The following is a 15,914-nucleotide window of genomic DNA, read 5'->3' as shown; positions in this document are numbered from 1 at the left end:
GGCAGCCTCATCAAAATAGACGTGATCATCCCATGGGAATTTAATGCGATTAAAAATCGCATCAGCAAACTTTTGGCAGTTTGCATCCACAAGATGGTAAACATCGTTTAAATAATCTTTCCTCCAAATGTAATTGACGAGTTCTATAATTGTTATTGTCTCCTCGGGCAGCGCTGTTTCATTCTGCCTAATGCTTGTCATCGGAGTTGCACCAGTCGTCCGTTTCTTCCTCTGGTACATGTCACGAACACTCCCGATGTTCTTCGAGCGTTGAATCGTGATGCATTCCGTGTTTTTCTCGATCGACCACCACCAATTCTTCGTTTTTACTATGACGAACGCGTGATAAAATATGCTGTTTGTCAACTGCAAAGAAGATAGCGGATTGCTGTAGACGTAAGCATAGTGAATCTCTTCTTCCGCGTCGATTAAGTTTGACAATTTCTGGCGAAGTTGGTCATCTGTAATCCAATAGCCATCCGTGGACGGTTGATCGGCCCTAGGATCAAAGTACACTTTGCTAGTGTAGTTGCCACCACTCGATTTACAAATTTTGCTTGACGACATTCTCAGCTGTTGGTGACGTCACCCACTTGAAACAACCCGCAAACGAATGAATATTGGCACAACAAGGTTCACTCGTTTTAAAACTCGCCGTTTCAATCAATTTGATTGAAAAGTCATTTACAAGAAGAGGATGAAAAGCGAGAGAGTGCACGAAAGGGTTGACAGCTGAGAACTTCTCTCCATTTGAATTATAGCTGCATTGGCGACACACTGTGGGCGTTGTCTTTTGCAGCGAGAACCTTCGACGTCATACAACCCCGTTTCGTCATCGATGCCTGTAGTCCATAACATAATATAGACATTTCATGACTCCGGAACTGGCTCATGCCGGTGACGTGACACATTTTCATTCACGCGTTGTGCTGCGGCCAATAGATGCACTGCTTTGCTATTTCTTTCTTTGCTGTCACCTCTGGAGCGTAACACGCTTTTTTTTTTTCAAAGCATACCCATTCCACAGACAAGAGCTGCCACACTGATGTTGTTGGACGTCTAGCGCTATGTAACAAAAGACTATTGTCAGATGAAAGTTAATCGATAACTCGATATCGGTTAATCAAGAGTTAATCTAAAACTGGCATGTCAGAATTGCTGTTTGTAGTTGTGTTTATTACGTTTTGCTAAAGTTGCGTCTATTATGTTGTATTGGAGGATCAAGAAAATAAAAAAAATACAAGAAAGTGCACACAGAAAAGTGAATCAAACGTGCTTCAGTGACCTTTATTAGAGATGAAGGATGAACTGATGTTGGCTGGGGGCTGGCTGTCTGTTGCCGTTAGCAATTGTTTTCCTCACGCCCAGGTCAATGTTATCGAAACAGTTACCTGAGGCAAAGAGGTGGCAGATTGGGTTGTTTTCATTCCAGTGCGTTAAAGAAAAGGGAAGGGTGAGAAAGGAAACCCAAAATGGCCGACCGTTTGCTAGTCCCTCCCTTGACAACGTCAGCATTTCGAAGGGTAAGATTGAAAAGTTCATTAGTTCTGGTGCTTCCCTGCGATTGTTTGTTCATGTTTTTATACTCGTCAAGTGAATTTCGTTCCGTATGTTGCTGTTTCATTCTATTCATTTCAGAAAGTTGTACGTCGTTGGACATTCAAGCAAACGGTATGTTAGATAGTTCAAGTAAAACAATTTCCTAGCAACGAGGTCGAGGCCCATGCTGTTTTTACCACGTAACATATGTCTTTCCTAGGATCGAGTTTCTTACTGTGAAGTTCTTTGTATAGTCAAAAAAACTCTCAAAGAATGCTCCCAGAAAGATGGAAGTATTAACATCTACTGTGAAATTAACACGTTAAAAGAAACTGGCTTGGGAGAATTCTCTTGTCCAGGAACTTCACCTGATGTCGAAACTATTCTGCCTTAGCTTCACCCTTAAATGGAGTTGAGAGTTCAACAGAAGTTTGTTGGGGCTGATGGATAGTTTGAATGAGTTAACCAACAAGACTGCAAATGTCCTGTACGATCAAGTCAGTTGGAAATAAAAGTCAAGATCAAATGGAATCATCATATTCTTTTCTCTATGCTATGAGTGCCATTTAACTTTAATTGCCACCATTCAACTAAAAAAATGAATGAAAACATACCACAAAAAAAAAGTTGTTTCAACAGGCACAAAAATCTAATTGTTCCTGTTTTATCTTTTGCATTAGAGTCAATTCCAAGTTCCTTTGATTCAGCTGGAAGCGTATGGGTCCCATCCGGAGTCATTGGAACAAACAGTCTGTAAGTATCATGTAATTCTTTAGTTATGTTTTTCACCTTGTATTGAAGACTAAGCAAATTACCTTAATTGTTGTTTGTTTTTCTGTACAGAATAAAACCAAGGCGAGACTGCAAAAGTGATTTCAACTGTATTAGGAATCACAGCAACAAGAATTGTGTCTGAATTGGCCATCATTTATTGATAAATGAAAATGATTTTTCAACTACCATGGAGCCTGTGTCCCAATCAACTTTAAAAAGCAGATTTTTTTTTTCTTCCTAGGTTTCAGTATTGAGTTTTGATCGGGTTCAGGTAGTGTTAGCATGCGATCCCCCAAATAACAAAACAATGAAAGTTATTGGTTGATGTTCCACTTTATTTCCTCTTTTACTTTCAGATTGGCAGCGGTTAGTGAACCCCCAAATGACAAAAGATTATGGACATTCTTTATGTCCCAATGATTTAGCCATAATCAGTGGGAAAACATCATGGCCGGAGGAGTGCCACCGCGAACGTTAAGGTAGGAAATACCATTTGTCATCAGTTTAGAAAAAAAAGGTTGCATTTACTTCGTGGTGAGATGTACTGTGTTGATCAAAATTTGTATCGTCTAATTATTTCGTCGCCTCTAAGGCGCAACTTTTGGAGTTTAAGAAAAATTACGAAAAATATCGAATAGTTTGTATTAAAGCTCATTTGCAGTAATTGGAACAGTATTTCTGGGCGGCAACATTACTTGTTTTTAAATTTTTCGTAGATTTGCAATGCTATTTTGCCACACTCTTCTGCGGGCAAACAAAATATGCCCAGGTTGTCGTTTTTCCAGGTAAAATCCAAAACTGTATTTATATTCTAGCACACGGCAACATCTGACTTTTCCAAATTTGCTCTGTCGTTCGAAGTATTTGGGGAACACGTTGATATTCTTTCAAAAGGATGTCTTTATCTCTTGCGCGCTGAATGGTGAAACGAGTCGGCAATCGCTCAAACGTCCAATAAGTTCCCTCGTTCGTTTCAAAAATCACGAAGTAATGATGTGGTTTGTTAAGTGGTTGCATTATTGATATTGGCCGAAGTCGTGGCCCAAGTGATGACCAATGTCTTGGCGCAAGTATTGGCGCAAGCATTGAAGCAGAGAAATCAAATTGGAAATCGTCAGAGGACAAATATGCGTCGTTATTAGTGGCAGATTGATTGGACTGGATTGCTAAACTAGAATCCCTGATTAAATTCATGGTTTGAGCCACTAAATATGGGAGCTCCCATCCCATGGAATTCTCTAACGGAATGCTATCTACGACAGCCGCCATCGCAGTTGCACCCAAAGAAATTGCATCCTCCAACTCCGCAGTACGGAGTTCCAGCTGTGCCATCACGACAACAGCAATCGTTAACTTTGAAGCAACAATCGGCATCCACCAGTCCACACGTCATCACAAGAACAGCTAACACAACAATGATGCTGAACGTAAGTGTTATCTTTGACATGTTTCTATCTGCGGGATCGTAAATTGAACAGTCTATTAGCATTTAACAAAAGGATTGCATTAAGCTCGTAGATGGAGCAAGTAATTGTTTTAAACTTACCAACTTTTCAAACGACAGGCGGATTTAAGTATTGGCTTGATCAACGACAAATGTCTGAATGTGGATGTAGGTATCGGGATCTGCTTCTTTTATATGGAACGGGAGACACAGAAGGGGGTTACAGTGTTCCATGACCACTTTGATTTTAGCACCAAACTACTGCGTAAATCAAATGGAATCATGGTGTTGGAAGGTTGAGCCCGAAGGTCGGCAAAAGGAAGTTTCAGTTTCTACATCCCCTGAAGCATCGGACATCATTGATCGCCCGCCATCACGCGCTGTGCTGCGGCCAACAGATGCATTGCTTTGTTATTTCTTTCTTTGCAGTAACGTCTGGAGCGTAACACACATTTTAGCAACGCATACCCATTCCACAGGCAAGAGCTGCCACTCTGATGCTGCGTTGCCTTTTGTAGCGAGAACCTTCGACGCCATACAACCCCGTTTCATCATTGGGGTCTTTAGTCCCGCGGCTGTTTCTGTTTCATTCCTCGCGTCCTTCGTGTTTATAACCACAATTCGAATCCGCCGCTGCGCGTTAGCAACCGTGAAAAAGGAAGAGCCCTTTTATTGCGAGTAATTTATTCATTTCAAAGTTTTCTAAACGATTTCGTTAACTAACAACATTATTCGATTACGTATTGGGATAATTTAATTTGCCATTTTCTGCTATTTGTTGTTTGTTTAAAGGATTGTTCTGGAATGACGTTTCAAAAATGTCTCTTAGGCTCCGGCCTTTTGTGTTCGCCTCTGGCTGAGCTCTTCCAGGAAATGTACCGTTCATTTCATCGAGCTAGCTATTTGAAAAAAAACAAACATCAACTAGGGAGTCGGACTACGTGAGCTTAAAAGAGTGCCATGGTCAAACGACCGTTTATCGATTAACTTGAAAACAAAAGGAAATATTTGGTGTCCTTCAAATTGTCACGTAGAAGCGAATCTTTTCCCTTGAAATGTTAAAAAGAGAAAACGCAGCTTGTTTACGATGTAGTCAGTAGTTTCCTCTCTCAATTGCACGTTGCTCTGCGGTCAGTTTTATAGCCGGGCGTTTTTTCGATGGAACAGTAGATTACCATTCGCCATATTCTTGTTTCTTTTTAGACATTAACTTCACCAAAATGGAAAATAAAAAGCCTCCAGCAATCTTGACCGTTCCAGCGTGTGGTTTTGCTTCTCAAAAAATAGGACCTCTGCATATCTCAATCAATCATTACCTACTAATGCTCATTTTCTTTACTTCTTTTCAGACCAGCAGCAGCAACAGGATCCCGAAATGGTACAGCATTTGGACACCGTCTAGGACGATGCGATTTTAGTCGGCGATTTTGGGTCTCTTAACTATGGAAGGTCATGTTTCTCAGTAGCAAAAATATTATCCTTGTTTTGTGTTAAAATAACTTATTTTATTATTAGATGAACATTTTTACTGGCGTATAGAGAACACGTAAGGGCATTCTTAATGGACAGTGGAATGGAGTAAGGAAAAATTCAATGTACCAGATTATTTGTTTCTATGTTCATGGACAATAATTCACACAGGATGGCGGAATAGTCGTTATTGCAATAATTTGAATGCAGCCAATTATTGGAAAACAAAAAACCAACAAAAAAACAAAAACAAAGTAAAAGTTTATATGAACGTATAACTAAACATTAGTTAGTTAAAACAAGTAAGGATTGCGGGTTCGAGTCCTATCATAGGTAATGACACATCCGATATTTCAATTATTTCGTGTCACAATCTGTATAGAATCACGTTCTATTTACAGGCATCTGTAACGCACTGTAATACCAGGCCAAAGCAACGAAACGAGGTACGTTTTAATATCGTATTGCTTTTTGGATTACTTAAATAAGGTTGTACTACTTAGGTCTATTGGAAAAAGAAAATAAAGACAAAAAACCACAAAAACTCGAACAAAATCCATTTATTGTATCAGTAACAGATAGAAAAACAAGTCCAATCTTCCAAGTGTAGTGCACCTCCAGAACAACCACCTATTTGGACCAAAATGTGGTGTTCGTTCAAAAAATTCAGATGGACAGACACGTTGGAGAAATCTGTTTTGGCTCCGGGAAGACGCTTCAGAGTTGGGAAACAAGAGGTAGCAGCCATTTTGATTGATCATACCTTTTGTTTCTTTACGACTTATGATTATCAGCGAAGAAGTTCGGGAAAGAGACTTCGTGAAGGTTTGCGGAGGAAGAACTGGGGACAAGTTTAGTGAAGCTTTCAAAGAGATTTAGAGAAATCAAATTGGAAATCGCCAGAAGACAATTTGCGTTCTTATTAGTGACAGATTGATTGGGCTTGATTGCTAAACTAGAATCCCTGATTAAATTCATTGTTTGAGCCACTAAATATGAGAGCTCCCATCCCATGGAATTCTCTATCGGAATGCTATCTACGACAGCCGCCATCGCAGTTGCACCCAAAGATATTGCATCCTCCAACCCCGCAGTATGGAGTTCCAGCTGTGCCATCACGACAACAGCAATCGTTAACCTTGAAGCAACAATCGGCATCCACCAGTCCACACATCATCACAAGAACAGCTAACACAACAATGATGCTGAACGTAAGTGTTATCTTTGACATGTTTCTATCTGCGGGATCGTAAATTGAACAATCTATTAGCATTTAAGAAAACTATTACATTGAGCTAGTCGGTGAAGGAAGCAATTGTTTTAAACTTACCAACTTTTCAAACGGCAGGTGCAATTAAGTATTGGCTTGGTCAACGACAAATGTCTGAATGTGGATGTCGGTAGCGGGATCTGCTTCTTTTATATGGAACGGAAGATATAGAAAGGCGTACAATGTCCCATGGCCAAATAATTTTAGCACTAAACTACTGCGTAAATCAAATGGAATCATGTTGTTGGAGGGTTGAGCCCGAAGGTCGACAAAAGGAAGTTTCAGTTTCTACATCACCTGAAGCACCAGACATCATTAATCCCGCGCTACCACGCAGTTGTGCTGTGGCCAATAGAAGCACTGCTTTGTTATTTCTTTCTTTGCAGTCACCTTTGGAGCGTAACACGCATTTTTTCAAACCATACCCATTCCACAAGCAAGAGCTGCCACACTGATCCTGTTAGACGTCTAGCGCTATGTAAGAAAAGACTTTAGTCTATGAAAGTTAATCGATAACTCGATATCGGTTAATCGAGAATTAATCTAAAAACTTGCATGTCAGAATTGTTTGTAGTTGTGTTTTTTACGTTTTGCTAAAGTCGCGTCTATTATGTTGTGTTAGAGGATCACGAAAATAAAAAGATACAAAGAAAGTGCACACAGAAAACTGAATCAAATGTGCTTCATTGACCGTTATTAACAATCAACAGAGATGAAGAGTGAACTGATGTTGGCTGGGGGTTGGCTGCCTGTTGCTGTTAGCAATTATTTTCCTCATGCCCAGGTCAATGTTACCGAAACAGTTACCTGAGGCAAAGAGGTGGCAGGTTTGGTTGTTTTCATTCGAGTGCGTTAAAGAAAAGGGAAGAGTGAGAAAGAAAATCCAAAATGGCCGACCGTTTGCTAGCCCCTCCCTTGACAACGTCAGCATTTCGAAGGGTAAGATTGAAAAGTTCATTTAGTTCTGGTGCTTCCCTGCGATTGTTTGTTCATGTTTTTATACTCGTCAAGTGAATTTCGTTCCGTATGTTGCTGTTTCATTCTATTCATTTCATAAAGTTGTACGTCGTTGGACATTCAAGCAAACGGTATGTTAGATAGTTCAAGGAAAACAATTTCCTAGCAACGAGGTCGAGGCCCATGCTGTTTTTACCACGTAGCATATGTCTTTCCTAGGATCGAGTTTCTTACTGTGAAGTTCTTCGTCTAGACAAAAAAACTCTCAAAGAATGCTCCCAGAAAGATGGAAGTATTAACATCTACTGTGAAATTGACACGTTAAAATAAACTGGCTTGGGAGAATTCTCTTGTCCAGGAACTTCACCTGATGTCGAAACTATTCTGCCTTAGCTTCACCCTTAAATGGAGTTGAGAGTTCGACAGAAGTTTGTTGGGGCTGATGGATAGTTTGAATGAGTTAACCAACAAGACTGCAGATGTCGTTCTGTATTTTGCTGTTTCATCAAAGTTGTACATCGTTGGACATTCAAGCAAACGGTATGTTAGATAGTTCAAAGGAAACAATTTCCTAGCTACGAGGTCGAGGCCATTGTGTTTTTGCCACGTAGTTAATGTCTTTGCTAGAATCAGAGTTTCTTTCTTTTCTCATTACTTGTAGCAGAGGTGACTTAATAGTTATAAGTTCATATTCTTTTTCTTTCTGTTCTCTCAACATTCCTCTAGTGATCTATGTTAAAGATGTTTTCATTCCCCAGTCGTTTTTGACCTTGTTTTGCGTAAAATAGCGTCTTTCAAACATTTGTAAGTTGACGGGATCATTCCCCTTTTTTCCCTACATGTGTACAACAACTTGAGCCTTTCTAGCCCTCACTTTCTCACAAATGTCTTCATTCGCCTTCTCGTCTTCCCAGCGAATAGTTGCTGAATATTTTCACTTAGATGACGTTCAGCAAGTCGTTAGCTGATTCTTCTCAATTAGCAATGAACCAATTTGCAAAGAAAACATCATCTAGTGAACCAGTTAAAACCTTGATGGCCCAAAATTGGCGCCGTACCGAGTGTGAAATCGTTAAAGCCGATTTCGAATGGAACATTCTAATTCCTTTCGAATTCTTGGATGAATTTTTTTCTCCGTCCACGTCTTTTTTCCCATTTAAAGGAAATTCCTGTTTTAAATCGACATTAAGTTTTTCTAAAGATGGTCGTGGCTTCAGAATACTGCTGAATTCATACACGCCGAACTTGGATCTTGCTGTTTTGGACGAGCCCGTTCGTGTCAAGGTGTCGCTTTTTAACAGCAAACGGCAGATGCTGTTTCCGAAAACTACTCTTTTACCGAAAGGTTCCAAAGCTCACTCTGAAGTTGTTTGGCTAGACAAAAACGCTCTCAGCGAATGCTTCCAGGAAGATGGAAGTTTTAGCATCTACTGTGAAATTGAAACATGGACGTTGAACGAAACTGGCTCAGGCGAATTGTCTTGTCCAAGAACTTCACCAGATGTCGAAATCATCGTGCCTCAACTTGATTTGCAGAAACAAGTTCCACCTAAAAAGAAAAGTAGAAGACAAAAGCGGAAGGAAAACTTGGAAAAACTCTTTAACAAAATGGAATTAAGTGATGTTTCACTTGTTGTTGGTGACCGTGAATTCCATGTCCACAAGACGGTCATTGCTTCCAGAAGCCCAGCATTAGCCGCCTTGTTTACTACGCCAGGTGAATCTTCAACGCGTGTGCAAGTCGAAGACGTCGATCCTGACGTGTTCCAGGAAGTCTTACGTTTCATCTACACTGGTAAAGTACCTTTGGACAAGATGGAGAAGATGGAAGCTGAGATTTACGTTGCTGCGCACAAATTTCAGCTGGATGCGTTAAAACATGCCTGTGTGAATTATTATTGGCTAAGTAAGGTCACCTGGTAACTGATTACTGGAATTTCTGGAGAGTCTCAACCATCACCCTCCATCCCAAATGAAATGACATGACGTCCGATTCTTCCAGATTGCTATTGAAGAGATTTTGCTTCACCCTTGAGTTGAGAGTTCGACAGAAGTATTTTGGGGCTGGTGGATAGTTTGAATGATTTAACCAACAAGACTTCAGATGTCCTGTACCATCAAATCAGTTGAAAATAAAATTCAAGATCAAATGGAAGCATCAGATTCTTTTCTTTGTGCATCAAGTGCCATTTGACTTTAGTTGCCACCATTCAACTAACAAAATGAATGAAAACTAACCATGAAAAAAAAGTTGTTTCAATAGGCACAAAAATCTAATTGTTCTTGTTTTATCTTTTGCATGACAGCCAATTCCAAGTTCCAGTGGTTCAGCTGGAAGCGTATGTGTCCTACCTGGAGTCATTGGAACTAAAACAGTATGCAAGTATCATGTATTTCTTTATTTATGTTTTTCACCTTGTATGAAGACGAAGCAAATTACCTTAATTGTTGTTTCTTTTTCTGTAGAGAATCAAACCAAGGCGAGAGTAAGAAAGTGATTCAACTGGATTAGGAATCACAGCAACAAGACGTGCGTGTGAATTGGCCTATCAAAACTAGCGACGAACCATATCCAGGAGGCGACAACAGGATCGCTCAATTACCCAAGTGAAATGCCAACCACTGGTACGTGCATACAAGTCGTCAGTTTCAGTAGACATTCCATTGACTAATGCACTGTAATTGCATACGCTTGTACTGCGCCATGGTTATAAGAATCGTATGGGAAAATGCTTATGCATTTCGAACCGTCTGAGGTTACCATTATCAGCTTCTGTGGCCTAATGGATAAGGCACCGGCCTCCTAAGCCGGGGATTGCGAGTTCGGGTTTCGCCAGAGGTAATCGTCACATCTGTTATTTCAATTATTTCGTGTCACAGTCTGTATAGAATGATGGTCTATTTACAGGTACCTGTAACGCATTGTAATATCGGGCCAAAGCAACGAAACTAGGTACGTTTTATTTCGAATTGCCTTTTGAATTACTTAAATGAGGTTGCATAACTTAGGTCAATTGAAAAAGAAAACAAAAACAGAAAACCACAAAAACTGCAACAAAATCCATTTATTGTATCAGCATCAGATAGAAAAGCAAGCCCAAACTTCAAGCATCTACCAAGTATAGTGCACCTCCAGAACAACCATTCACTTGGAGCAAAACCTGGTGCTCGTTCAAAGAGTTCACTTGGACAGACACGTTTGGGAAATATGTTTTAGTTCCGGGAAGACGCGTAAGAGTCGGGAAACGAGAGGTAGCAGCCATTTTGATTAATAATACCATTTGTTTCTTTACGATTTTAGTGATTATCAGTGAAGAAGTTCTGGAGAGAGACTTCGACAAGATTCGTGGAGAAAGGTTAATCGGACGAAAAGCCGGGAGCAAGTTTGGTGAAGCTTTGAAAGAGATTTGATAAATCTAGTGAAATATTCGTGAATATTTTGGCCAAACAAATCACCACGATATATAATTGAAGTCCGGGATTGCACAACCAACGCCCATCCATCCATCCTTCTACTTGGTGTGGTAACATGAAAATTAAGCAGTAAGGTTATTGAATCTTTCTTTTCCTGTAATATTAACTCATTTCGTATATAGTTTTAAAAGTTCCATCGTTTTCATAAATACATGTGCATTCATAAATATAAGTAGGAAGTTCAACTAAAACTGTCTAGTTCGATTTCTGAGAAAGTGAGTAAAACGTAATTGTATTTGTTGTTTGTTTTTGTATAATTCTGTTTAGAGAAATCAAATCGGAAATCGGCAGCAAACAAACTTGCGTCGTTATTAGTGGCGGATTGATTGGGAAGAATTGCTAAACCAGAATCCCTCCTGGCTGATAAAATTCATATTTTGAGCCACGAAATATGAGTGCTTTAACTAGTTTGCTCTGTACATTTACTAAGAACGTAAGAATTGGAAAAATACGCGAATTCTGGCACGAAATATATTTGAAAATTTTAAATAAAGAGACATTTTTTAGAAATACGGTCTTATTTTTATACGACATGGGCCACGTTACCCGTGGCGTTCGTAGCGGGATTTTTTGGAACCACCCTAAATGGCGTAGAGGTATGGGCTTATTTTTTCACGATTATGGGCCACGTTACCCGTGGCGTTCGTAGCGGGAGTTTTTGGAACCATCCCGATGTAGCGACGGACTTATTTTTTCATGGTTACGGCCCTCGTTACCCGTGGCGTTCGTAGCGGTATTTTCTGAAACCATCCTAAACGGACCATATTGCCCTTAGGCAGTAACGTAGGTTTTTTCCATACAGAATAACTAGTTGACGTAAAAAAATGCAAAGTATAAATTACAGAAAGCATTTTCTGAACAATGAAATTGAGTAATAAAATACTGTTATATTGATTGCAATTTTGTAATTGATTTTCTAAAGAAATACGGAGAAGTTTGGCATCGTTGTTGACAAGTTCAAATTTTGTTGACATTTCCATGGCGACAAAGACAAATAAAGAAAGACATGGGCTAAACTATATCGTCGTTGCTGCAGTGACCGAAAGCTGCAGCTACCAGCTATTCCACAATCATCGTGAAGAAACTGATTGTTGAGAAATGGTGAGAAATAAGTGTATTGGATCAGCCTCCTCGAGTAAGGAACCAACTTGCTTTTCTCTTTTAAGTGTTTGAACAATTATCATGTTTCACTCTTTTTAAAATTGCATTGCTACAATTTCATTGGAACAACCAATCTTAGAATATTTAACATCTAAAATTTTTAAATTTATTATGCTCATTAAGAGGCATGGCTGATGGAACTAATGTAGCAAGACTGTCGGATAGTACCAGTGAGAGAAATTTTACATTACGGAAGGAATGTCTTTCAGGAACACCAATGGAAATAGGATCGATTGATCCTGTACTTACAATCGAATGATCTTGTAGTTACAATGAATGTTATCCCAAAAGCTAGGGGCAGAAAGATGATGTATCTTTCTCAAGCAATGTTGCGAAGGGATTATTTTATCCTTCAAAAGTTGCAAATCAATGTGAAGTGTGAAAAATTGTCAATAAAAGTTTTTCGTAAACAAATTGTTTACAATACTTATTTGTTCCTGGTGTTAATGCAGGGCACCACCGTCGTTTGCACACTGCATAATTTTCTAAAATTTTCAGTTCTTCTTTGTATCCTAATGAATGTCACATATTGTCTGCAGCTATTGATAAAGGTCCACGGGTAAGAGGTAGAGCATCTGATTAACAATTGAAAAGTCTTGAGTTCACATCTTATTGGTGTGGTGAAAAGGTAATGAAAAAATACTTTTCAAATAAATCTTGCACTTTATTGAATTTAATGTGGACGGAATCCGAAGTGAAATATCGATTTACCTCGAACGAGGCTACAGAATATTTCTAAGTGTAAAACGGTTGTCTTTAAATGATACGAAAAAATGGCCCATAATGTCATGTGAATTATGGCTCAATGGTTGAGCATTGGCATTGCATGCTGAAAGCACTAGGTTCGAATCCCGTAGAAGTCAACCAAACATGTGTTTCGATTGCGACCTGTGTTGATATTATGATATTATTTTCCATCACCGCACTTGGAAATGGGTATCTGATAATATATCAAAGCGTGGTATGTAGTAAGGTGTGAACCCGTCATGGCAGCTGGGCCTGGTTCCCCACCATCACACGGGTCATCCCGTCATGACAGGTGGGCCTGATTCCCCACCATCACACAGCCAATTGGAGTGGGTTACCTGGCAAGGGTGCAAGCGATACACCGTCGAGCTCCGACGGCAGCTGATGCTTGTTCCCGCTGACCACCACGTGGCCACTTGAAGTGGGATACCAAGGCAGACATCCGAGGGATACATGGTAAAATTCCTAGGCCATCGCTCGTCCGTTGGGCCATGACCTGGTCCTTGGATCACCGGAAGGACTCAACAGAAAAATTTTGAAGTGTTAACGCCGATCTTGCGTTATGTAGAAGCTCGAAAGTATTCTAATACGTGAGTCGTGGCTCAATGGTAGAGCGGTGGACTGCTAAGTCAGAGGTTCAGGGTTCGACTCCCAAATCGAAATGGTGCCGTTATTAATGATTTTTGTTGAAATTTCGTGAAAATAATGGAAAATATTCGAAAAATAAAATTTTGCAGCAAAAAAATTTTTACCGGAAAAAAATCCCCCCAAAAAACCCCAGAAAAAATTTACGGAAAAAAATCCCAGCAAAAAATTTTAAGAAAAAAAAATTCTGTAAAATTTAATCCAAAAAAAATCGGCTTATATTTTATCGAATAAAAAAGCAGCAGTTCATAATAAATATAATATTTAAAATTTTGTTTATTGCCAATTTATCACAATCTTATTACATTTACAATTTGCATTAAGGAAATTAGACCAACATCAGGTAAACATTACAGCAGAAACTAAACTCAACTTTCATGTGCTGAACAGTGTAATTTAAAATGGGCTCCGTATCTATGGCTCGTCACAAGAAATCCACATTCTGCAAAGAAAAACAAGGAATTAATATTGATATGCAAACCATTTAATGAAAATATTTCACTTAACGAAAATTTAATACCTTTCAATGACGGGCCACTAGCTACGGAAGCGCTCCATTTAAGGCCACTGCGAGTGGTTCCATGCGTAAAGAAAAGAACTCGGTGTTGGAATTCCTTTCGAATAAAACGGGCTACCTCATATATGCGCTTATTCAGCCTAACGTTTGTCGTTACGTTGTAGTGGTCAAAGTAAATGATAGGATCAAAGGTGCATACATCTTCGCTCTTTTCGAAACGCGGGTCACATAACGCAATTGACTTGCCAGAAATAACAGTTTAAATAGCCTCGGGAAAACACTCTGACTCTCGGGAAAACTCAAATACAGCTCGTACCATAGGTTCTTGTCATCGTTATTTCTTCATTAATATCACCTCCAAATCCAAAGAACTCCTTTCAGGCTCCAGTTCAAATAGGTCAGCTACTAATAAACAATAAAACATTAAAGGACACAGAAACCACTTACTATAATTGCAAGTTTAACAGTATCTTTAACCAAGCTGTTGTCACCTTAACCATCAAAAGCATCGTCAAACGAAGTTTAGCTTGCATGTCAATTGCAGAATTGTGCAACAGTATAATAGTCCTGGTACTGAAAACATGTAAAAGTTAAAATATGTACAAAGGCATATTTAACATACTTTAAAACAGCAAACATTCCAAGAAGGAGCACTTACATGCACAGCCAACTAAGATCAAAATACGAAGGTGTTACATGGTGATTCTCCAATAACAACCCAACAAACTTGTCTGCCACGAAACGTTGGTTACTTATTCCTCCTGCGTTCCAAAAAATATCAATCAGATGTACAAATAAGTGTTAATAGCAATTATACAGTTAACACACGGATGTCACGATAGCAGGTATAACAGAAATACCTACAAAAAAAGAGGAACTTACAAAACTGAATTTCGACCCCACGATTCCGCCGACATTCTTCATCGAAGAGAACATTTGAAACGGTGCAGGTCCTTATGTAAGTTTTACCACGCTTACTGCTGATTACTCAATTGTAAGACCTAACTAACGCCGTTTAATTGATTTTGCGTGATTAACCCCAAAACATTTTTAAGTTTATCTATTTACCTAGCCAAAACATAACACAAACATCAAGAATTATATTAGCAACTGTTACATTTGATACTGTACTAGACAGAACCACAGTAACAGCACTAATGCAATGAACTGAAGATTCCTGAAACAGCCTGAGCTGAAAAGAAAAGTAGAATTAACATGGGCACACATACAACTTAGTCAACACAATGTTCCTCTTCAAAATTTTACCTCAGAACCTGTAGCATGGAGGATGAGCTACCAGTATCTGCCTATGCACCATGCTGCTTCACCATCAAGTGTTTGTCCAACACATTTGAAGTAATTCAAACATGAACTAATCATTGCAAAAGCTAACTGACGTCGTTTAACTGATTTTGTGAGCCCATCCTCAAAAAATTTGAAGTTTAAATGTTTATCTAGCCTAAAACATAACAAATGTATCAAGAATTAAACTACCAACACCTTTTAAACAGATAATGTTCACTTAGAAGACTAGACTACTTACATGCAATATGGCCGACAATCTCGTTCAAAAAGAGATTTTCACCACTGTGGCACTCGCTATTTAAGCTTTCTTGGAATGCCCGCAGGCGGCGAATGCAAGGACCGCAATGATGCCAAACTCCTTAATATTTCTGTAAAACATCAATTATAAAATTACAATTGACGTAAAATTATTTTATTACCGAACTGCATTGCCCAGAAAAAGCGTGAATTTCTGTAATTCATACTTTGCATATCTTCAGAAAAATTTTCCAAAAAAAAAATTACTGGAAAAAAACGAATGAATTACGATCGCGTTTAAAAACGAAATTGCTGCTAAGATTCTCTCAAAACAATGATAATATATAATTCGGATAAATAATAAAAGGCGGATA

The 15,914-nt window shown here is 39.1% G+C and overlaps 1 protein-coding gene and 3 long non-coding RNA genes across 7 annotated transcripts; 3 read left to right on the top strand and 1 right to left on the bottom strand.

Annotated features, from left to right (window-relative positions):
- The first annotated feature begins 1,515 nt into the window (after positions 1–1,515).
- LOC130699683 (uncharacterized) lies at positions 1,516–7,270 on the top strand. The gene is made up of 9 exons (XR_009003508.2): positions 1,516–1,671; positions 2,220–2,292; positions 2,383–5,206; positions 5,273–5,335; positions 5,399–5,560; positions 5,629–5,673; positions 5,731–5,964; positions 6,022–6,438; positions 6,576–7,270. It is a non-coding gene; the product is annotated as an uncharacterized LOC130699683 (long non-coding RNA).
- A 1,126-nt stretch (positions 7,271–8,396) lies between these two features.
- On the top strand, positions 8,397–9,377 carry LOC130699658 (speckle-type POZ protein-like). Its single transcript, XM_057521870.1, has one exon. It carries the CDS (start codon positions 8,397–8,399, stop codon positions 9,375–9,377), a length of 981 nt encoding a protein of 326 aa, XP_057377853.1.
- A 983-nt stretch (positions 9,378–10,360) lies between these two features.
- Positions 10,361–11,077, top strand: LOC130699705 (uncharacterized). Its single transcript, XR_009003538.2, has 3 exons — positions 10,361–10,407; positions 10,464–10,685; positions 10,756–11,077. It is a non-coding gene; the product is annotated as an uncharacterized LOC130699705 (long non-coding RNA).
- A 2,691-nt stretch (positions 11,078–13,768) lies between these two features.
- On the bottom strand, positions 13,769–15,564 carry LOC130699697 (uncharacterized). 4 transcript variants are annotated; one of them, XR_009003530.1, is made up of 8 exons: positions 15,542–15,564; positions 15,265–15,457; positions 15,067–15,190; positions 14,881–15,003; positions 14,657–14,759; positions 14,490–14,571; positions 14,002–14,400; positions 13,769–13,923 (listed from the first exon to the last, which is right to left on the bottom strand). It is a non-coding gene; the product is annotated as an uncharacterized LOC130699697 (long non-coding RNA). The 4 variants fall into 4 exon arrangements; XR_009003529.1 differs by having other exon boundaries at positions 14,002–14,403; positions 14,881–14,999; XR_009003528.1 differs by having other exon boundaries at positions 14,881–14,999.
- Between the last annotated feature and the right edge of the window lie 350 nt (positions 15,565–15,914).

Source organism: Daphnia carinata, chromosome 6 (assembly GCF_022539665.2).
Source record: "Daphnia carinata strain CSIRO-1 chromosome 6, CSIRO_AGI_Dcar_HiC_V3, whole genome shotgun sequence".
NCBI lineage: Eukaryota > Metazoa > Arthropoda > Branchiopoda > Diplostraca > Daphniidae > Daphnia > Daphnia carinata.
The sequence above is the reverse complement of the archived record's forward strand: the minus strand, read 5'-3'. Positions and strand labels throughout refer to the sequence as shown.

Excerpts from the sequence above, each read along its gene's own strand:
- LOC130699658 (XM_057521870.1), top strand. The coding sequence starts at position 8,397 with ATGACGTTCAGCAAGTCGTTAGCTGATTCTTCTCAATTAGCAATGAAC.